Genomic DNA, 23,243 nt, shown 5'->3' with positions numbered 1-23,243 from the left:
ATTTAATCTTTTTGGGAAAAATGTAAAACCAATCCCGGTAGTTTACATAATTACAAATAGCTCATTGTGGTTTCAAAATGGACTCAGAGAGGTATGTCGAAACAATAATTTATTCCCTATAGTCAAATGCCATCCACTGACTTAATAGATTTCGTTACTGTGACACTGACTCAAATAGGACACATGTTGTAATTTTATTGGCTTTAACATGTCACACTATCAGAATCTGTTAATTCAGTGGACGGAATTTAACTATAGGGAGTAAATTATATTTTTGGCATACGTCAGGAGCCTTTGAATTCATTTTAATACTACATGGAGCTAATTGGTGAAGACATGTTTGAGATTGCATTAAGAAGCTTAAAAAGTACTTTAATATATAGAAAGTTGTGCAAAACAAAAATGAGTCTGTTTAGTAAAAATGTCAAAACGCACTTTTAGGAAAAGCTTGAAAGTGAAGATTTTTCTCAAAAGTTCTTTTTAACTATAAACGTTTTATTTTTAAACACAATTTCAAACAGACCCTAAATCAGGTAAATTACATGGATGGAATTTACATTTTTCCATTAATCTTATACAATTTTTAGAGATTTAGAAGGACATTCATTCTGATTTGTCCGCTGGGTCGACATTTTATTTCAAATTACCGTAATCGGAAGACAACGTAGCGGTTGTGCGTGTACTACTATAAAACTGCTTTTTCCCTCCAAAATCTTCTCCATTCTTCTATTACCCATTTCCCAAATACCTAAAAGGCTAAAAACTCTCTCTCTCTCTCTCTCTCTCTCTCTGTGTGTGGAGCAATCATATAAGGTTGGTTTGATCAAATTAAATAGAATCTTTCCCTTTCTCTCTCAGTTAAACCAATTTTGGTTCCAATTCGAAGAACGGAATTTTAGTCTGAATTGCATTTCTCTGTGAATTCGCAGATGGAAGAGTACTTGCAGTACATGAAGACTCTGCGCTCTCAGATGAACGGTACCTCTCTCTCTCTCTCTCTCTCTCTCTTAAAATCAGGAAAGTAATTAAAAGAGTTCGAGAGTGCACAGCGATTTGTAACAATGACTGAAATGAATATTAACAGATGTGGAGGATCAAGCCGCGAAGATTTCTGTCGAAGAGCAAGTGCAGTTAACCGCTATTCAAACCATGGAAAACGATCTCAATTCTGGTTAGCCTGCTTAATTATCTTCTTCACTTTGTTTTCCTACGTGCATGTACGAATGCATGTTTATTTGTATATATTACAGTGTCAATGTATGTGAATATGTTTCATACTGATTTTTCTGAAAAATTCTGATGCATATTTAGCCAAACATTTTATAGTATGTCGTCTGGTTAAAAGAATGAACAGTTTGTAAGGAATCTTAATAGATCTTGAAAAGTACACATAAATTTGCCGGTGGCCTATATGGCTTCCTTTGGCTTGTTTAATCTAGGGTATACGGAGAGATTTAATTTCTTAGGACCTATTAAAGGCCTTCTTGATTCTGTACTCTCTGTGTGCTATTTGCTTTTCCTTTTTGTTTTATTTATCAATGATTAAGGTTTTCAAGCCATGATTATTTACAGAGTAGTTTGGAATGAGTACTATTTTTCGTTTTTATAATTTTGCAGTTATTTTTGGATGCCTATTACTGTTAATATTGTATTTATTGTTGTTGTTCTTGCTATTATTATCATCATCAATATTATTGTTGTTATTCTGCAGTCCTTATTTCAGCATTCGAGTTAGATAAATTTATTGAATTCTGGAATGAAAAACATATGAAATGCATCTCTTTGTTAAAGCTGTCTAATTATTATCCTTGTTTGCTAACATTCTAAGCTTTTTATCATTATTTTGCAGCAAAATCTGAAACAAAGAAACTCCAAGAAGATACTGACCTAATGATGAAGGCAAAGGGTCAAATATGCTCCCAGATTTTGGAAAAACAGAGAAAGATTGCCTCTCTGGAGTCTGATTCATCCACACTTACGCAGGTGCCCCCGTCCCCTTTGTCTGTGTGCGCGCACGTCTATGTTCAAGCCTCTAGTCGTAAATCCATGTGTTGCTCAAGATAGCTCAGAAACATATACAAAGAAGTAATTAATATTTGAAAGAAGAGAGCCTCTTATCTTGTTATGACGTACTTTTCTCCATTCCTAGAAAAAGTGATGCTTAGCATTCTAGGGATGCTGTCCATTTTTTGTGTCCACTAACTTGCTTAATATCTGTGCCATGCTTTTACATGGAGAGCTAATGCGTGTAGCAACATAGGCACCTGCTCACTAGCCACCCTTCCTTCAATGTACCAACTATACAATAAGATGTTCATAGATTGGTAGTCAGATGAAAAATGACAGAGTGATCTTATGTCATAATTATACTTCCTTTCTTATCTGGTATGGTTATGCGATTGTAATATTCTACATCTTAATGTCACTATTTCTGTACTGGCTTCTTCTGTACATAGTTAGATTCTTTGTCGTACAAAGTTGTAGAGATTTTGGAATCTGTTTGTCTTATTACATGAAAAAGATTATGAATGGTGACGGTGAAGAGGAAGATCTTACAGTTACAGGAGTTACTGAAGAGTTATCAATTAGCAGTTAATTGTATAATCAGAGCACAAAGGTTCATTTGAGTACCGTAGAACTTAACAATTGCACAAAAAGACAAAAAAGAAAGAAAGAAAAGAAGAGAGATCCTTTAATTTTGTACAAGAAGGACAACCCGCCACTCAAGGCATTCTAAATCCTAAATTAACTGTTAAGTATGTGAAAAATAAACATGTTTCATAGAAGGTTACTTTTATTACATTTCAGTGGACTACCTCGAGAGGGGTAGATAGGGGTGTTAAACAGGTGAAACTGATTTGATAATCATGATTGTTAACAACTCAATAACCTTATACTAGTCTTTGAAAGGTAGAAATGGTTTGCATATAAGGGGTACCGCATACAGTTTTTTATTTTTTTGAAAAATAAGGATGTATGTCACATGATTGATTAGTCACTGGACAAACAGTTTGGTACCTATGTGCTATTTTCTTGGTTTTAAGCTTGATTCATTAATAAACAGACGTTGGAGCTTATTCAACAAGAAAGAGCCAACTTTTCTGCCAAAGTTATGGAGAAGAGGTAATTCAAAGCACAACCTGCAACAATTGAAGTGCATGAAATATTGTTTAACGATTATCAATGCAATTTGTACACAATAACAGCACTTACTACTCCAAGGTTGCAGAGGATATGAATGCCAAATTACAGCAACAACAGGTTTGATTCTGATAGTACTCTTCTTGTAAGTTTTAATGTTCTATGTTCAACACTCCAACCTTCAATTGATGGTCTCCTTAATTTTTTGTTAGGATTGGGTCAGGTCTCAAAAACTTAGCAGAGAACTGGAAGAGCATGATTTGGTACTTTCCTCTACATCAGACTTTTTTCACTTCTTTTTCCCCCTTTTGCTTTTATATCATACTTGTGATAGCTTTCAGCTGGCCTTTATGAGCCCAATTGGACTCAGCAGAGGGTAATAAAGAGCTGAAGTGTGTTTGTTAGAGCTCTTTCTAAATTGCTTTAGTAGCATATTGTACAGTCTGCCTCACTTTTTGATTTTTGGGAAAGCTTAAATCAAAAAACAGGCTGAGGAATTATTTTCCACCATTGAAATAGTACTACTGAACAGGCATCCTTTAGGTGATAACCGGCTGAATCTGATGTGTGTCTCTGTGCATGTGTAGTTGTATCCACAAGCCCACAAAATATTGTGATTGTGTATTTGCTGAATGCCTGTACTTGATTTCCCTGGTATCTTCCTAAACTGTTCCTTTTACTAGTCCTCTCTTGAATGCACTTTTGTGGAATATGGATATTGATTTTTGCTTAGATCTAGCATCTCTCTCGCTCTCTCTCTCTCTCTCTCTCTATTGATTTGCTATATCGTTTTAGTTTAGGCTTTAGGTTTTACATCATGTATTCTCAACTACATATATTTGAACTTATTAGAATTTTAATTAAATTCACCATTTCTTATCAATTTAAGCTATTGGGACAACTGGTAATTTGACATGGTATCGGAGCAATGGTTTTGATTTTGAACTTTGTTTTTGTAGTAACTCCCAATTTCAATTAAATATTTTATGTGTTAAACTTCATTTATTGATTGGGAGTTTGGGCTCATACGTTATTAGAATATTAATTAAACAATTAAATTTACTTTTTCCTAAAGTCTAAACCTTTAAGACAACTGGTGATTTTAAAAAATTAAACTATGGGAAAATTATTGTAGAGGTCCATGGGGTTTAATCTTTTTTCAAATTGCTTCCTAGGGTTTAACATTTATCAAATCACTCCTTAAGGTAAGCTTTGTTGTAAAATCACTCTTTTTGTACACATGTCATTAGGGTTTCTAACAGAGAACAGTGACTGTAGGCTTGTGACCACGTCAAAGTTAGTAATTTATCGTCACGTGACTCACGTGTACATATCGTTGAGTCAATAATAATTAGTTTCACCATACCATAAAAAAATATCATGCTAAAAAAAAAAGGAAAAAAAAAATGAGGTTAGGAGTGGTTGAACAATCTCTTCAAGCTAGTGGTTGAGCTAACCCCCACCTCAAACCTTTGGGGGTGGTCAAGCACCCCCAAAATTGACCTTTGGGGGTGGTTTGGCCATCCTCAAATGCAAGTTTCAGGGGTGGTTCAACAACCCTAAAGGCCATAAAAGTGTTCGGTTACCCCAAAACTAGCTTAAGGGGTGTCCTAACCACCCCCAAAGGTTTGAAAAGGGTAGTTTAGACACCCCAAAGGCTTGAAGGGGTGGTTTGACTACCTCAAAGGTCAGAGGGGGTGGTTGGACCTCCCCTAAATGCCAGTTTTGGGGTAGCTCGACCACCCAATACGGGTTTTGTCCGAATTAGCTTCAAAGACTTGAGGGGGTAGTTTGGCCACCCCCAAAGGCTAGATGGGGTTGTCTGACCACCCCCAACCACCTTTTTTTTCTTAACAAAGAACTTTTTTTTCCACCTCTTTTTTTTTTTTTTTGAACCACCTCCAAAAGCTTGAAGGGGTAGTTAAACCACACTCAAAGGCTAGATGGGTGGTTTAGCCACCCCCAACCATGTCGTTTTTATTTTTTGGTCTTTTCTTTTCTTTCTTTCTTTTTTTTTTTTCCTTTCTAATGTGACATTTTCTTAAAATATTATAGAGAAGTTAACTAGTACTGACTCAACAATGTGTACACATGTCAATAAATTACTTGCTTTGACGTGGCCACAAGCTTACTTGTCATACTTCTCTGTTAAAAACCCTAATAGCATCATACGTAGTGAGTGATTTGATAATGGCGTTTACCTTAAAGGAATGATTTAACGAATATTAAACCCTTAGGAGCAATTTGAAAAAGGTTAAATCCCATAGACCTCTAAAATAATTTTCCCTTAAACTACATGAAGTGTTTGTTAATGATACTATTTTTTAGGATTTTTTGCTTTCTTCAATTATCTTTCTTGGATTTTCTTTCACAAAAGAGTTTTTAAAGTTCTATCAGATAACAAACCATATTATAGACTACTAATTGGACTTTATACAGGTCAATGTTAGAATTGATGAGCAAACAGGTCAAACTGAAGGTATGGATCTTGGAATTTTTAATTTAATTTAGGTAGTTGTGAACTTCTCACCTAAGCCCCGCCTTTATTTTGTTTTGGCCTTTGAAGTTCTCCTCAATGTAAAATGGTCATCGGGGATTGTAATCAGTTAGCTAAAATTGATCTCTTTAATTGGAACTCTTCTACAACATTAGTTGGTGATAATTGTTTATATATTGCACCTACATCAATGAAAATGCAAACCTTTGATTTTTTCCTGAACTTAGGGAAGAGTAGAAGGAGCATCATTAACTTTTTTCTTTTTCTTTTATATTTGATTGGTAAGTTTTTTTTGAAAAGTAAAGTACATTCAAACGGCGCAAAGGGGCGCAACCCATATTACACAGGACGTATACAAGAAGCCCATAATTCAAAGAAAAAAGAGAGCACCTATCTATAAATTTAAAATAAGAACACTCATGCATAAACTGAAATTTTCCTCTCCACATAAACATCGTTTGTAGCATCATTCTCTTCAAGTTCATCAAATCACTCTCACAATCTTCAAAACAGCGTGCATTTCGTTCCCTCCAAATACACCACATCAAACACAATGGAGTCATGCGCCAAATCGGAATCAAAGTCTGATTACCCTTTTGCTCCCTCCAACTCCCCAACATATCTTTCACCAACCGCGGCATTACCCACACCATCCCAAACATTTGCAGAATTGTCCTCCACAATTCGGTAGCCACCATACAATGTAGAAACAAATGGTCAATGGACTCTCCAGAAATCTTACACATAAAGCACCACTCCGTCACAATAATGTTTCTCTTTCGTAAATTATCCAACGTTAGAATTTTTCCTAATGTTGTCGTCCACACAAAGAAAGCCACTCTCCGGGGGACCTTAACTTTCCAAATACTTTTCCACAGAAAGGAAGACTGAATAGGACTAGATAAAACCTTATAGTAAGACTTTACCTCAAACGAATTCTTTCGCGCTGGAGTCCAACACATTTTATCCTCTCCCTCACTTCTAACTTTAAGAGTGTACAACATCTCAAAAAATCTACTAACCGCTTCGACCTCCCAATCATGAACTGGGCGAGAAAACAAAATATTTCACAGCATTGTGCCATTTTGTCTTTGCATATTCTCCTCCACCCACGCATCCTTGCCTCTAGCAATTAGAAACAATTCTGGAAAAAGAGTATTCAAAGGAATCTCCCCACACCACACATCATGCCAAAACAGCACTTTCGAACCATTCCCGATCTCATATCTCACATGAGCTGCAAAAGCATCCCATCCCCTCCTAATACTCTTCCAAACTCCAAACCCAAAAGATCCCCCAACCTCGTTAGAGCACCAACCACCCCTCATACTTCCATATTTGAAGTCCACCACCATTCTCCAAAGAGCATCCCTCTCCACAGCATATCTCCATAACCATTTACCCATCAAGGCTTTATTGAACATAACCATATTTCTCACTCCTAGCCCCCTTGAAAACTTAGAAGAACAAATCGTATGTCAATTAACCAAATGAAATTTAAATTCATTTCCAATACCGCCCCAAAGGAAATCTCTCTGAAGTTTTTCCAAACGATTTGCCACTCCCACAGGAATAGGGAAAAGAAAAAGAAAATACGTAGGTAAACTTGAAAGAGTGCTATTGATCAACGTTAACCTCCCACCTTTAGATAAACACAACCTCTTCCACCCCGCTAGTCTAGCTTCCATCTTCTCAATAATGCTATTCCACATATGAGCGTCTTTATACTTAGCACCCAAAGGAAGACCCAAATACTTTATCGGAAGGGAAGCCACACCACACCCAAGAATACTAGCCAATTCCTCCACATCCCCTACCTCACCTACCGGAACCATCTCAGATTTAGACAAATTAATTCTCAAGCCCGAAGCTACTTCAAAACAAAGCAGCAAACACCTCAAATCTCGAATTTGGTCAGCAATAGGATCACAGAAGATCAAAGTATCATCTGCAAATAATAAATGGGAAACTATCGTAGCATCTTGCGTACTCAATCCCACTGAGAACCCCGATAGGCGCCCACTATCCACCGTCGCAAATATCATCCGACTGAACGCCTCCATCACCAACACAAACAGAAGCGGAGACAAAGGATCCCCTTGTCGAAGACCCCGAGAACTACGGAAAAACCCTGAAGGCGACCCATTGATATTTATGGAAAAACAAACAGTAGAAATACAATGAGCAATCCAACCACGCCATCTCTCCCCAAAACCACATCTCTTCATAACATAAAGCAGAAACTCCCAACTTACATGATCATACGCCTTCTCCAAATCCAGCTTACAAATAATGCCCGGATTTCCAAATCGAATCCTGCTATCCACGCATTCATTGGCCACCAAAACAGAATCCAATATTTGCCTCCCCTTGATAAAAGATGTCTGAGAATGGGAAACAACCTTCTCCAATACTGCCTTCAACCTATTTGCCAGAACCTTTGAGATGATTTTGTACATTCCCCCTATTAAACTAATCGGTCGAAAATCCTTGATATCCACCGCTCCAGCCTTCTTTGGAATTAGCGACACAAAAGTAGCGTTAAGGCTCTTCTCGAACTTTCCACTAGTTTGAAACTCCTTTAACACCGCAATAATATCAGTCTTCAATATCTCCCAACACTTATGAAAAAATGCCATAGTGAAACCATCAGGCCCAAGAGCCTTATCTCCTTTGAAATTTTGTATAACCGCCCAAATTTCATCTTCCCCAAACTCCCGTTCCATCCATATTCTATCATCTTCATCAATGGAAAGAAAAGATAAATCATCTGCCCTTGGTCTCCACTGATATTGCTCACTATATAGCTTTTTATAGAACTCCACAATGTGATCTTGGATAACTGTCCTATCATCAATCAATTGTCCATCCACCACTAGAGCCTCAATCGTATTATATCTTCTATGTGAGTTAGCCAACCGGTGGAAAAATTTGGTATTACTGTCACCCTCTTTTAACCACAATGCCCTAGATTTCTGTCTCCAACTCACTTCTTCAAGAAAAACATGCCGCTCTAAATTTCTAGAAAACTCTTCTCTCTTTGACTTTTCTTCTTCGGATAACGTCCTCTCCTCTGCAATCACATCCAGCTCACACAGACCCTTCTCCATGTTCTTTTTGTTAACCCCTACATTCCCAAACGCCTCCTCATTCCAATGTTTAAGATCAGTTTTCAATGCTTTTAACTTTCTGGCGAACACAAAGCTAGGCGTACCTTCAAACATATACGATCCCCACCAACTCTTCACCTGCTCCTCAAATCCTTCCGCTTGCAACCACATATTCTCAAATTTAAATGACCCCCTACCTCGTCTCCCGACTCCACAATCCAACAGCAGTGGATAATGATCCGAAAGAATCCGAGGCAGGCGTCTTTGAGATACCTCTGGAAAATATTCCTCCCATTCTGTGGATAGCAAAAATCGATCAATTCTGGACCAAGAGCGGGAATTTGACCAAGTGGATCTCCCCCCAACCATAGGAATATCGATGAGACCCTGCTCAAAAATAAACTAAGAAAACTCAAACATAGCCTGGGATGATCTCTCTTCTCCCCCTCTTTCGCTCGGGTATCGAACAATGTTAAAATCCCCCCCCCCATACACCAAGGCATCTCCCAAATATTCCTCAAACCTGCCAATTCATCCCAAAGCCCTCTTCTATAACCATCATCATTTGGACCATAAACACCCGCAAATCCCCATTCAAAATTTACTGATACACTACGAAATGCACAAGCTACCACATACCTCCCCACATACTCTTCAATCTTCTCGACTACTCTTCTATCCCACATTAACAAAATACCTCCCGAAGCCCCTCTAGAACCCACATACACCCAATCCACGTAAACACATCAATAGGTTATGGTAATTTAACCATTCAGTCTTGGAAGAAGTGTCAAATATGAAAAACTCACAGAGACTCCAAACAATACCTAGAGGGGGAGTGAATAGGTGTTTGCAATAATCACAACCAAATAAAAATTCCACAACCACAATCACAATCACTAAAATCAAATAAAGCATAAAATAAATTTGATATAGGAATTTTGCTGACGAAGTGTAAACCTTTTGAAGAGCTCTTTAAAAGTACTACAACCCAAGGGGCAGCCAACCCCAAAAAAATTATCCACTATAGAAGAACAAATTACAATCGGTCTTATACTTACAAAACATTTGCAGTAAAGAACCTGACTTGTACCTAATAAACGACCCGTTTGTCTTCTACCGTAGTAGCTCCATAACTCTAGCCTTTCTTTTATAAAATTTCCTTTACAACCCCGAACTTTGGTGGCTAAAAGCTTTTGTGTGGTTTAATGAGAATCAAGGAGAGGTTTGTGTTTCAATATAGGCTTAGGAAGGTTTGGTATCTTTCCATGAATATTAAACAAGTGCCTCCACACCTTATGAAAATCGTGGCTCAATGGTCTTATATAGGTGCGAGGAAAACTGATGTTTAATGAGTAAGTCGGTTCAGGAATTAAACAAGCTACAGCTGTCTCGATCAAATGGGAATTAGTCTCGATTGATCGAGGATTTGGGTTTCACAAAGATCGCATAAGGGCGATTGAACGACGGTCGAGGTTGCAATCGAGGGTCTCAATTAAGACTGCAATTGAGGCATTCTGTGAAACACCATGGCTTAGCATTGATCGAACGAGCTTTGATCGTGATTGCGATTGAGGCTCAATGAGACTTGTGAAACACCGAGATTCAGCTGCGTTCGAACGAGGTTCGATCGTCCTTGCAATTGGGGCATTCTGGAACTTGAATTTTGATACCTTCATCACCTAGATCGAACCCCCTTCAATCATGATTGCGATTGAGGTATTCTGGAACTTGAACTTTAAAATGTCTTCACCCCTTCAATCGTGCTTGCGATCAAGACGTTCTAATTGTCAAATTGAAACTTAAAAAACTATCTCAATCGAATGCAATACGATCGAGGTTGCGATTGACAGCTTCGAATCTTCAATTTTAACCAAGTCTTACAACACATGTTTTGACACTGAATTTGCCAACACTAAAACCTAACAAAATCAGTAGCAAAAAATGTTTGGCATTTAAATTTTTACCTCAAATAAATCTTTAGATTACTGAAGTAGGGTTAAAGGATGCTAGATAATATGTTAATAGATCAGGAGAAGCATTTAATTTAGAAAGGTGTGTGAGATGGGTTATGAAACAGCTGAAATATGATTTGGTACAAGCTGGGAAGCTACCCTTTGTTCAAGATTTTAAACTTGATCCACGGTGCAAAGAAAATCTGTCTATAGGTTGCAGTCATACGTTTTGAAATTAAGTTTCTGAAGGATATTTTTTTACTTAGAATGTGACATCCTTATCTTCCTCTTATATTGGGCTTCTCTTGCAGGGAAGGCTACCATTGACAGCGACCTCATTATGGACAATCTGGTACAACACTCCTTCCTCTGATCATAATATTTATGGGGATGCAGGTTATAACTTTATCTTTGGAGTAATAGGAAAATGGAGCAAAGAAGAACCTGATGGTGAAATTAGACTCTGCTAAAGCCAACCTCGATGAGATATCACGAATGAAATCCAAACTTGTTATGGAGAACAGCAAGGTTACCTGTTTATATACTATAGTCTACCGTATTTAGATCTATTCTGATTTTTTAATTTGGTGCAGCATATACTGACTGTATAACTTCACTAAGTATAGTAACTTCTATCGCACATGTAATATTTCATTAATTTCTGCTATTAGGGAATGAGCTATCTGTAAATCACATTATTGATTCAAGGTGAATTGAATTTTCTCAAATTTATTGTCTTTCTCACATGTGGGTTAACTGCTTACCTAAAAGTAACTTTTTATATCTAACAATTCATCATTTAAAACATAGTTTTGTTTAAAAGAAAATTGATTCTCTATGTGGCAGACTTTAGATATATTCAATTAATCCTGGTGTGGCATTCAGGAGGTTTGAAGCCACTAAGTTAATTTGATTTGTATTTGTGATGAGTATCTTACGCGGTATTTCAATTTGAGTTGAAGTGGATTGGGATCACTTTTGGTAGTTCAACTATCTTCTGCTTTGAATATCTGAAGAGAAAGTAGAAGAGAATGCTTCTTTATGATTATTCAAAAAGTTGTGGCTATTTCTGATTCCCTAGTTTTAGTTTCAGTTATTTTCTTCAAATAGATTTTTTCAGAGCATGAGCTTTTTATTTATTTTTTTTCTAGTTGAATAGAAGATGCATAATAGCTGCAAATATATAGGATGTTTCTGTTTTTTATAGTGGAAGAAAAGATGTATAATGTCTGCAAGATTTCCAGTCATATTTTACCCCCCCCGCCCCCCACCCAAAAAAAAAAAAAAAACACGAGAGAGAGAATAGCAGGAAGAATATTCAAAGGGAAGCTGATATTTCCTATAGTAATCTTATTGACTAAAAGTCGATCATTTTGAATATTTGCACATGCATTCTTTTATGTTTCAGACGAAGCAGTTTCTTGAGCAAGTTAAGTGCAAGGCAAATGATTTTAAGGTCAGTTTTCTTCTCAGCATCACAAACAGGGGTGCAATTGTGTGTGTCAGACTGCTTTTAGTTACATGGTAGTGCTGAAATATCTATATCCCAGGAGTGCAGAAATGTTTGTAGAATGTAACTATTTGTTGCCTAAATGCCAGATCTCAGAAGATGCCACCACCGTTTTGTTTCTGCACCAGCTTATTAGTTGTTTTGTGTTTTGGAGTAATTTGGAATGTTCAACACAAGGTTCTTTGAAACTTGATGAGCATTTGAACCTTTTAAGTAAAGTCAATTGAATGGTGGCACTTAATCCATCCTATATTCATATTTTCTTATACAAACACAAGTTCACAACCATGCCTTTCTCTTAATATGTGGGTGACTACAGCCAGAGCTAAGAGGAATGGATATAAAGACCCTGGAAGAGGAACACAATGCCCTTTTATCAGATAAAGCTGGAGAAACTGAGTACTTGCAGTCTCTGCTAGACCAAATTGAAAAACTGAAGGTAAATAGAGTGATTAGCTTTGCCTTTTTCTTTTGCTGAAATTACGCAGTTCCTTAGAAACTATTTGATCATTTGGCAACATGGCCTATAAATGTTGCCAAAGCTGTGTCCAAAGATGGAAGGATTTTATGCTTGATCATGGGTAAAGATAAGACTCAGCTAGCACATTATGCATTCTTGCATTTTCTGTGTACTTGGTTGCGCCTTTTTTTTTTTTACTTAAAAGTATGTGCGCTTTCTTGGAAATGTCAAGGCTCTGAAGATTAATGATAATTTAAAAGAATGGAATGTCAAGCTTGACTGTCAGATTAGTCACCATTACTTGGGTTTTTTTTTGGATGAGTCATTTTTTGTGCAATTCATTGACTCAATTTGCATTTTCCATAAATAATTGTCCCTGTCATTCATGAAAGCCTCTGGTTGTTCCAGGGAATTTCTCTTCCTGTTAAATGTGCTTGCGGAGAAGAATACAAGGTCTGTGTGGACCTATGTGCGCGACAAAACATGCAATAAGTGCTTGAACCTCGGAGAACTTGGAAGGCTTAGGAACGAAAGCAATAGTGGACTAGAATATGTGACTTTCTATACAGGTAATCCTACAAACAAAGAAGAATTGAATTCTTTTAAGACTAATATTGCAACATGAATGTGATGAAACTATTAGAGTTGTTGAAGATTGAGTTTAAATAATCTTACCAATAAAAACAAAGTTTTAGTAATTTGAGTAGTTTCTTTGGGAAACTAAACAAGGGAATGCCTTTCTTATAAGGTGTACACATTGCTGGCCAATACAATTCAATAGTTTCAACACATAAAAATGCTTTCATATTGTAAGGTGGTAAGTTTTTCCATACAGCTGGGAAGCGAAAAATGGGTTGCAATAAATATACGATTCATCATTTTGAAAATTTCTTAACTCTTTGATAAAACGTGGAAACATTGGTTCACATGCACACCAGCCACTGATCCATTCACCATAAGTAGACATTAGCTATGCTAAATTTATGACCCCAGATTATGAAGAAGATTATATGTGCTACATCTTGCATTCAGGGCCCAAAATGGCCAACAAGCTGTACACACTAAAGCAAATCTAGAATGCATATAAATGTTGTGGATAGTATTTGATTTATGGTGACTTTGTCATTACATCTATGAATCGAATTAAAGATCATGTCATATGCACAAGATGAATTTTTTGAAAAGCTTACATGTATATTCTTACAGAAGTTGAAACTTTTTTACACAATATTTAGATATATATTCCCCTTGTATATGTATTCACATTCTCACCTTTGAGTTATCTATATAAAAGACCCTAAAAAATAATAGTAGTAATGATAATAGTGAAAACAAGATAAACAAAGGGAAAATTTATTCACTTGATCCCTAGAGCTTCTAGAGCTGCCGAGATATCATGGACTCCACAACACTCCTCTACAAAGCTGATGTGAGGGCTATCTTGTGGAACTATATCTTCTCTTTTAAAACTGTGTTCACTGCAAAGAAGCTTCTCACTTCCATATTCCACGGAGCCTTTTAGAATAAGGGTCTTGTGGAGGCCAGCAAGAAGGTGCTCGTAATCTGTATCCCCTCTTTCGCCCACAAACAGAACCACTTTGGAAAGATCAATTCCCCATCTAACTGAAAGGTACCTGCTTGACACACAAGCATGATGGGAAGTTCTCTTCTGATTTTTATTTTGGTACTGCAAACTTTTTGTTACGTGGATTTATCTATATTTGATGAGTAATGCTAGAAACCACATTTTTATTCCATTGTTATCCCACAATGCTGACCAAAAAAAAAATTCTAAGGGTTGGTTGAGATTGTCATGTCAACGTTGTGAGATAGTTGTGGGATAAAAATGTGGTATATTGAATTACTCATATTTTTGATGAGGCCATTACGATGTATACACGTATTTATAAGCGTTTTACATTATGTAGTACAGTAATGGGGAGCTGACCTTAGTGCTTGTATTCTTGATGCAAACAATGGCACCACATTTAACCTCGATGCTGTGCGTATGTAGACAAGATTGCATCGGAAGCCTCTCATTCGCAGCCTCTGGCGGAGGTCATCTGTCCTTCGAGTCTGCCATTTAAATACATAGGAATCATAGTTAGGAATTTTATGAGATAAAAAAAACACTTAATTTGAGGTAATACCTTCCATTTATAAGGAAGTTTCCTATACCATCAGAATTTTTCTCACCTTGGCTCCTGGTCTCACACTATAAGAGTAGCACCTAGAGCTGCATGCATCCACATACTCCACGATGTCATCCTCAGCCTCACCTTCTATCCTGGCAAGCCTTGTCACCATCGACTTCACATTCTCACCAGGCCATCTATACTCCACGTGGGTTTCATAGTCCACATCAGCCACCATGTCTCTCCACGGGTAATACATCTCACTTCCGCTTTTACACACCAATGCATCAAAATCTTCTATGTTCACTTGGCAGCCTTTCAATGCCTCTATGGTCTCTTGTAAAGTCAAACCGGTTAACAATACAAAGCCTATCCGACCCAAGCCTAGACCTGAGCGTGCAGCTTGCATGACATTCCTGATAATTGCCTGAAAGGTTTCAGTGCAATCTCCGGTGCTGTTATAACAATCAACGGCTATTACAAACAGCCACTGCCTTCTACCAGGGCAGTAACTGACACCAGGTTTACCATTGGAGGAAGCCATTCTGGTTATGGCTTCGATGAGTTGCTTTTGTCTGGTTGCTGCATCTGGCTCTCCATTGATCTTTAAGTCTCCATCTATGGAGAATCTCAAAGAAACATCTTCCACATCCTTTAGAGAGTCACTCATCGGTTCTTCGGGAATTGGCATGATCTGGAGACGAGTGGTGGGGTGGCGATTCCGACAGTGCTCAACGTGGGAGAGGTAGTTTCGACAGTGTTCTGGCCATGAAAAACGGTGGATATTCTTTAGGCCATTCTTTCGGCATTCATGCCAAAGATTTTTGTCTGCAACAAGCTTTAGCAGTGCATCTGCTACGGCTTTCTGGTCATGTGGGTCAACAAGGAGTCCATTGTTTAGTGCCTGGTAGAACAGAGACCTCCATTAGTTAGGTGAAATATACCATTCCATTATCAATATTATCGCAAAGAATCTTTAGTTTTTATTTTAACGCAGTTCCTGATGGTAGAATTGAGTATGAGGTGTCTGATTAATTAAGTAATAAATGAGGTCTTCTTAAAAAGTAGGATTTTATAAACGGCATTAAAAATATGGGATGGAAGGAGTATATGGTTTCGAGCTTTTGGGTGGAATATTGAAGGGTTTTAGGAAGCAAGTTTTTGAATAAGAAACACAGAGTATGTAGTTCCAGTAGGTTGGAGATGGGAATATGGTAGTTCATTACCTTCAGAATATCGACAGGCCCTCCGTTTTTGGTGGCAACGAAAGGTAAACCATAAGCAGTTGCCTGCAACATTTTGTATAGAAATAAACCATAAGCAATGTATATGTAAATAATATATGTTGCCGTTGATTAATGTCATTGAAATTAACTAATTAAGCCCACTAGAGCTTTGAGTTAATTAGCTGAGGCATACCTCAATGAGTGTGAGACCGAAAGGTTCCACGAGAGCTGGGTTGATGAAAACTCCCTTCAAGAGACAAAGCCGCCAAGTCTTACTGTTAGCAAATTTTAATGTTGCAAGGAGAAAAGGAGGTTAAGATGTGGCCTACTTTAAGACAATAGAGTTTGTCGAAGGTCCTTTTACCCATAAACATATATCAAAAGGAATAAGAGCCGACCATTCATCACAGCCAAGGTTTAAGACCATTCATGCATGCATATTATAGCAAAAATCCTTGGTCAGGACCATGCATCCCAGGTGATGATTAAATCTATCAATTCATAAAACAATGTACCTTTGTTTTTGCAGCCAGACGGTAAATGTCAGGAACTTCTGATTGCTTGTGATGTTTGGGATAGGCCACCTGTCCATACAAATCGTACTTGTCAATGAGCTTGAGCACTGTTGTGAGAACAACCGAGCTGCTATTAGGCATTTCTTCAATGTCATCTCTGTTGCCAAGTATTAGTATCTGCAATAGTAACACCCAATCACAAACAAATTAATTAGCTCAGCATTATGTTAATTGTGTACGTTGAGGAAATTGACTGAAATGCAAAATTACCAAGTTAGCTAGCTCCCGGAGATGTTGGCATTCCCCAAAAGCCTTCAGCAATGTGGTGACGTTTTTCTTGGGGTCAGGACGGGACAGTGCAAGTATCATGGGCTTGTGAGGGTTCGTGAAAAATCGCATTATCTGCATTGCAAAATCCAGTTAAACGACATGCATTGCATGACACGCCCACATCAAAATAAGTAAGAATAAGAGAAGAATTTCAACCTCAGACCATATCGGAGGCAGTTGCCTTTTGTTTTGAAACTTCTCTGAGCCAATCAATGACTTGAGATCGCCATCACCTTCCACAGTATCTTGTGCTGTGACATAGCTGAAGTCCATGCCCGGTGGTATAACCTAATGACGCATAGTAATTAGCAATAGCATGCATTAATTTGTGGGTTTTATGTTGCAACACATGCACCCTTTATTTAGCTTATGATAGGACTATAAATGACCAGATCGAAAATCAGAGTCATTCTTTCAGTTTGAAGGCAAATGTGCATACCACCATCCTTGGCATGTGTCGCCCGTAACAACTAACTCCACGCCGTCTCCTAACCCTAAGCTTCCTCTCCAGCTTCAGATCGAATCCGTCGTACAAACCCCACTGCTCTTCAATCTCTTGCCTTGTGCTAGTCACCACCATTTCAGCCGCATCCAGACTAAGTTCTTCGGCTTCGATCCTCCTCATTATTTTGTAGGTTGCATTTATGTCCTCCCTAGAAAGCCTCCCTTGCTTAAGCAGTTGCTCAAACTTGTTCCGGCCCAATGAGTGGCCTGTTAGCACCATCGGCACGTTCAAGGCCCCGGACAAATGTGCCGCCACCTCTCCGGCATCAGCGTAGTGGCCGTGAATCACATAAGGCCAAGTTGGCTGCCCCTCATTGGCTTGTTCACCCAGAGCTCTTGCCATGTTGACTATATGGTTTAGAGCCCCATCAACAAATTCAGGTATATGAGGCCAAAGTGACTCTTTTGGTATGTACCTGTGAAGGATTGTTTGTATTTATTAAACTCATTTTTCCTTTTCCAATAGGAATAGATCAATCTTATTTTAGGAGTAATGCTATTGTCATACAACTAAAATGACGTAACAGTAAAAATTAGCATCTAGGTCAACAAGAATTTGTAAAAAAAATAAAATAAAATAAAAAACTGATTTTCATTGTCACGCCATTCTAATCATATAGCGTAAGTTTAAGACTGGGAATGTAATTACTTATCGCGTGGCCCACAAGGCAGGCGGATAATGTAGGCTCCACAGCTACCACTTGCATCCGATGGGCATGACAGCATCTCAATGGGCTCACCATAGCTCCAGTCTACTTCTGGTGAGGCGATTTGTCTGGTTAGGAGATCAACACGATGGACACCTTTTGTGTTGGCCAGAGCTCGAGCAAGTTCGACAACATATTTCACCTGGACATGCATGTAAAAACATAGAGCAATATTAATTAAGATTGATTTGGTAGTTAGCAGCCAGCCGTACGTGGTTGGTTCAGTCAAGGCCTTTAGTGGGCCGAGAATTAGGCCCATAATTAAGCACAAGTAGGGGCTGTCTTGAAATAACCACCTGACCACCGGTATCAGAATCTCTTCCAAGTTCCATATTTTCTCCTCGCACCAACCCATGAATACTACAAGAACAAATATTATACTATGAAAACCGAAAGTTAATTCATGTCCATCAAAATTATACAAGTGTATCTGCCAATTTTTCGTGCTTTTTTCTTTTTCTTTTTTTTATTGATCATGGAAATAAGTTTGCACCAAACTGACCACGTGTACAAAGTACAACCCTTTATTTAGAATTCACAAAGCGATGACAATGCAAAAAAATACCTGATCAGGACAATATAAAGTCGCCTAGACTTATCATCATCTGACCAAATATGCATTTCTGAGTTGATCCTGGAGATCTCCTTTACGGGTTCTGAGAGGTTGGCATCGCCTTTCTCCTTCTCACCTTCTGAGAGCTCGGAAAGGTCATCGGCGGCATCATTACGGCCTTGTTCACGTTCTATACGCCGTTTAGCTAGTTTCTTTGCATCATCCCATGCTATCTGCAGATGTAAAATTATTGTATTAACTTCTGCTCCAAATTCAAGATTAATTATTTCTACCCCCAAAGTAGGGGCCGGGGGAAAAACAGAAGAAAAGGAAGGGAACGAATTAAGTTTGTCAAATTGCTTTATAAAGCCTGACTTGTGCCAAGTGCTCAGCATGGAAATTAAGATATTTTGTCTAGTTTGAAAATCTAGACAAAATGCCCAATTGCAATCCCATTGAAAGCCGTTCGAACAGGATTTGGACAGAATTATTCATTCTCAAACCTGTTCGAATGGCATTCAATTGCGACTATAGCAGACTGCTTTAACCTAGCCGACGTAACCTAAAAACTTCAATTTTATCAACTTTTATAAGAAAATTTGAAACACAAATCTTCTATAATAGACATCTTTGATATTGGCTGTCCCAAAGTATATAGTTTTATTTTTGAAGAGTTGTTCGAAAGGTTAATTTTCACTTGGTTACTAAAATGTCTGAGTTGATTTCTTTCATTCATACTTTGATTTTGTTATTGATAGATGTGCATATATGGTGCATGTTTGCTTTTAATTAAACTTGTTAATTAAGTTTATGAATCAGATTAATAACTTGGGGTCTAAATCTTAATTTTCAGTACTCTCTCACCTGCTTCTTTCTGCGAGCGAGATGCCAAATGCGCCAGCACATATTCTCGAGCCTGTTACTGCGTTCACGGGTATTCCTTGTTGCTATAACCTGTAACAGTCCTTCACCGTCAATCACAAGTTATCATTTTTCTACTTTTCTCGTAGCACAATATTGAAATATAAGAAAACACCCTTAATTAGATTATACATAAATAAAATGATAAATAAATAGGACGTTAAAGATTTTTCGTATTTTCACTTTTTTTTTTTTTTTTTTCAAAAGTTCAGCGGCCGGCCACTATGGTTCTTGAATCTGATCAAGAACTTTTTCTCCAACTTCTTTTACGCCATTCTGGAAATCACAAGTAGGGCATGTAAACTTTAGACCATCTATATGCTTCTTGCGTGGTTTCCGTGACAATATTACACTACAAAAAAGAAAACTTTAATGTCGATCACTTGAATAGTGTCATTTATGGTAAAAAAAAAAGAGACACTATTTAATTAGGGCGGTTTGAATAGGATAGAGAATCTAAGATAGTGTTGTTTATTGTTCAAATGGTACTAATTAGAACCGCTTGAGCTCAAACGACATTACAATATTGTTATTGTCGTTTGAATAGAAAGCGACACTATTCAATCAGTGTCGTTTAAACAATAAAACGACATTAACAGTGTAATGTCATTTACTATATAAGTAACTATAAAATGTCCAAACATTTTGGATTGTGAAATATATTAATGTTATTATAATGTGACTCAGAAAAAAAAAAAATCTAATAACTATAAAAATTGATATATTTAATCTTGTCACATCAATATGATAAGATATTTATGAAATATTAGTTATTGTTTTGGATTTACTGTAATTGGGCTTTTGGCAAGACAACCATAAAAATTGAGAAAAGAAAAATAGGCTAATATATATGAGCGTGTGGTCCCCAACTAATGTTCCAATTGCTTGTGGGGCCAACTAGAAGAACCAATGTTGGTGCAACAATTGCCACGCAAATTAACTTGTGATATATATACATGCATATATACTCACCTCATTTTCTTTCCTTTTGGAGCTACGTTCATTAAATTGTGTGATTACTATGATACTTACAATGGATGAGTATTTAAAAAGAGGACAGGAACCGATAAAAATAAAATAAATTAATTAATTAATTAATTAATATGATTGTAATAATATTCTTTGTATCTCAAGGCAAGAAGCTAGAAATGAAAAAATAAATAAATAAATAAAATTAAAGTTGCTTCGAGACTCATTTGAATTTGACATCAAGTAGGGGAAGAAAGAGTGTTAAAAATGCTTTACAGACAATTAGAACGCATAACCTGATCAGTTACGATGCATGAATATAGTTATAAAAAAAAAAAAAAACAAGATACGTAGAAAATGTAGGACTAGGTATTAGTAGAACAAATCCATGGCTTGCTAGAAACTAGAAAGTACGTAGCTAGGTTTACTCAGTGATTAAATTAGGAAATTAAAAATGCATTAATCCTAGCCTTTAATTCACAGTACTCTTCAGCAAAAGCTAAGGCTACGAACCTTGATCCAAGTCCTGTGGAGCTCGGACTCATCAAAGCTATTAACAACTTCATGCACGAAGTACTTTGTCGGACTGAATAACTTTTCCTCCTTTTCTTTCTCTTCAGACTTTGGAATAATACTCTGTTTCCCATCAAGCCTTTTCCTTGTGTTACTTCCCACGTCCAAAATCGCCTCCAAGTACCCATTAATCCATTCGTTTCTTGCCATCTCTTTGAGGAATTTGGAAGAGAAAGAGAGAGCAGTAAAAAGCTTCTGGGTGTGTCAGGGGGAAGAGAGAGATGAATGAATTTGCATCGGTTTAAGCTCCTAAAAGCATTGAGAAATGAGTGGAAAACTTTGAAGTTTGATGGGTTTTTTTTCTTTCCAAAATCCGTTTGTGAGTGAAGGAGGGAGAGAAGGTTTCGACTCGGGGACCTGGCACTTTGAAAACGAGTTGTACAAAGGGATCCAGGCCCTTAAAAAGACGTCGATCGAGTTTTCAAAAGAATAATAAATCAATCAATTCGATGATAATATGGATTGGGTGGCTTTGATTCTCTCTCGTTCTTTTACGAAGCATATTACCTAAACATCCTTATTCTTTTATTTATTATTCTTCACTGACACGTACCCAATATTTTTCTTTTTCTTTTTTTTGAGTCGTACCCAATATTTATTTTAATCCTACACGGACAATCCATTTTTAATATACAAACATTTCTCTTGTAACTTTTGTATTTTCCCATCCCAACTTTTTTATGATTATTGTTAGGTTAGTTTTCGGTAATGGGTGAATGGTGCATTTTTCAATGTTTTTCACGCTCTTTAAAAAAATACTGCAAAACAACTAAAATTAAGAGACCCTTTCGAAAGTTTCGCTTCAATACCTAAATTAGCTTTCAAAGAAAAGTATGTTCAATACATAAAATAATCAGTCTATCGTTTATACCTGAGGTACGAGCCTATTTATAGGTAAAGAGGTAGAGGTTAACCTAAATTAGGTTTCCTGCTCATTCTTAACTAGCTAGGAGTGCCGTCAGAGTTTTATTTGGACTTTAAATATTCCTTAGTAGAAGTAGGATATGGTCTGGATTTTCAGAGTGATCCTGGATCTTCGACTGGCTAGGAGTGCCATCAGAGTTTTATTTGAACTTTAATTCCTTAGTAGAAGTAGCATATGGTCCGAATTTTCAGAGTGATCCTGGATCTTCAGGGATTCCCAGGTCTTTAGGGATTAGATTTGAAGAGGGAGTCATATCCTAAATTGTGACTCTTACCTCAATTTAACTTGGAATAGGGTTCTAATCCGGATTTTATATGATGAGGTTGATACCTGAGTTTTTGGGACATGCTTGTCCCGGGCCTTAGCTTACTGATACCTGAGTTTTCGGGACAAGCATGTCCTGAGCCTTGGCTGAATCTGAGTTTCCGGGACATGCTTGTCCCGAACCTTGGCTGATTGAGACTTAAGTTTTCAGGACATGCTTGTCCCAAGCCTTGGCTGAATGAGTTGACCTATGGTCCCAAGATGTCTGCATTAATCTTGGGACTCAATTATGATGTATCTCCTGTTGCGTATTCTCGAGAATACCTTTTACAGGAATAACTACTTTGTGTCTATCTATCTTCCAAGGATAGGACTACTCGAGAATCTTCATGTCTCAGCTTTACGGCCACCAATTCTCTTTAGGCCGGTACTGACCTGAAGGCCCAAGACTCTTTAGATCGATGGTCTGAGTCGGATTATTCCCAACAATTATAATCTTTGATTCTTGGTCTATAGCATAATAATATTATGATTTTATTAGAAGAAAGAAAATGGTTATTTTAGCAATTATCAAGAATATTACTTATTGTTTTACATATTATTTGCACAATCCTGTGATTGATTGCATGATCAAAGAAAAAAAAGATCGAAAAAGAAATTGTTTGCGTGATGCTCGTAGAAACACTCTCATTAAGTACATATTGTCTTCATTCTCAAAACAGACAAACCTTTCCAATGTCAATATATAGGTCTGATTCCTTTACAGTCCTTGTCTCGATGTTCTTGTTGCATGCAATCACAGCTGTCGCCCCTCAAATGTGTCAAAGTTTACGTTTATTAAGAGCATTCTCGCAACAAAATAGTAACCAAAAAAAAAAAAAAAATAGTCCCATCTAATTATAATTTTTATTAAAAAAATACTAGTTATTACAATACGAAGCAAATTTG

At 37.3% G+C, this 23,243-nt stretch overlaps 2 protein-coding genes across 5 annotated transcripts; one reads left to right on the top strand and one right to left on the bottom strand.

Annotated features, from left to right (window-relative positions):
• The first annotated feature begins 680 nt into the window (after positions 1-680).
• LOC133862063 (uncharacterized) lies at positions 681-19,696 on the top strand. Of its 4 annotated transcripts, XM_062297919.1 has the most exons (14): positions 681-813; positions 930-978; positions 1,085-1,171; positions 1,850-1,983; positions 3,065-3,123; positions 3,207-3,261; positions 3,354-3,404; positions 5,581-5,620; positions 11,015-11,055; positions 11,127-11,231; positions 12,112-12,159; positions 12,533-12,652; positions 13,082-13,242; positions 19,497-19,696. In XM_062297919.1, the coding sequence occupies exons 2-13, from the start codon at positions 930-932 to the stop codon at positions 13,163-13,165; spliced, it is 873 nt and encodes a 290-aa protein (XP_062153903.1). In that variant the 5' UTR covers positions 681-813; the 3' UTR covers positions 13,166-13,242; positions 19,497-19,696. The 4 variants fall into 4 exon arrangements, with proteins under 4 accessions (XP_062153903.1, XP_062153905.1, XP_062153904.1 ...); XM_062297921.1 differs by lacking the exons at positions 681-813; positions 19,497-19,696 and adding an exon at positions 12,303-12,390 and having other exon boundaries at positions 834-978; positions 13,082-13,220; XM_062297920.1 differs by lacking the exons at positions 681-813; positions 19,497-19,696 and adding an exon at positions 12,303-12,426 and having other exon boundaries at positions 834-978; positions 13,082-13,220.
• Positions 13,806-21,481, bottom strand: LOC133862062 (sucrose-phosphate synthase 4). Its single transcript, XM_062297917.1, has 14 exons — positions 21,047-21,481; positions 19,508-19,597; positions 18,656-18,876; positions 18,387-18,450; positions 18,033-18,232; positions 17,319-17,799; positions 17,036-17,167; positions 16,820-16,951; positions 16,550-16,726; positions 16,228-16,281; positions 16,035-16,097; positions 14,870-15,712; positions 14,622-14,749; positions 13,806-14,307 (listed from the first exon to the last, which is right to left on the bottom strand). The coding sequence occupies exons 1-14, from the start codon at positions 21,254-21,256 to the stop codon at positions 14,031-14,033; spliced, it is 3,072 nt and encodes a 1,023-aa protein (XP_062153901.1). The 5' UTR covers positions 21,257-21,481; the 3' UTR covers positions 13,806-14,030.
• Between the last annotated feature and the right edge of the window lie 1,762 nt (positions 21,482-23,243).

The sequence above is a fragment of the Alnus glutinosa genome, chromosome 2 (assembly GCF_958979055.1).
Source record: "Alnus glutinosa chromosome 2, dhAlnGlut1.1, whole genome shotgun sequence".
Lineage (NCBI taxonomy): Eukaryota > Viridiplantae > Streptophyta > Magnoliopsida > Fagales > Betulaceae > Alnus > Alnus glutinosa.
The sequence above is the reverse complement of the archived record's forward strand: the minus strand, read 5'-3'. Positions and strand labels throughout refer to the sequence as shown.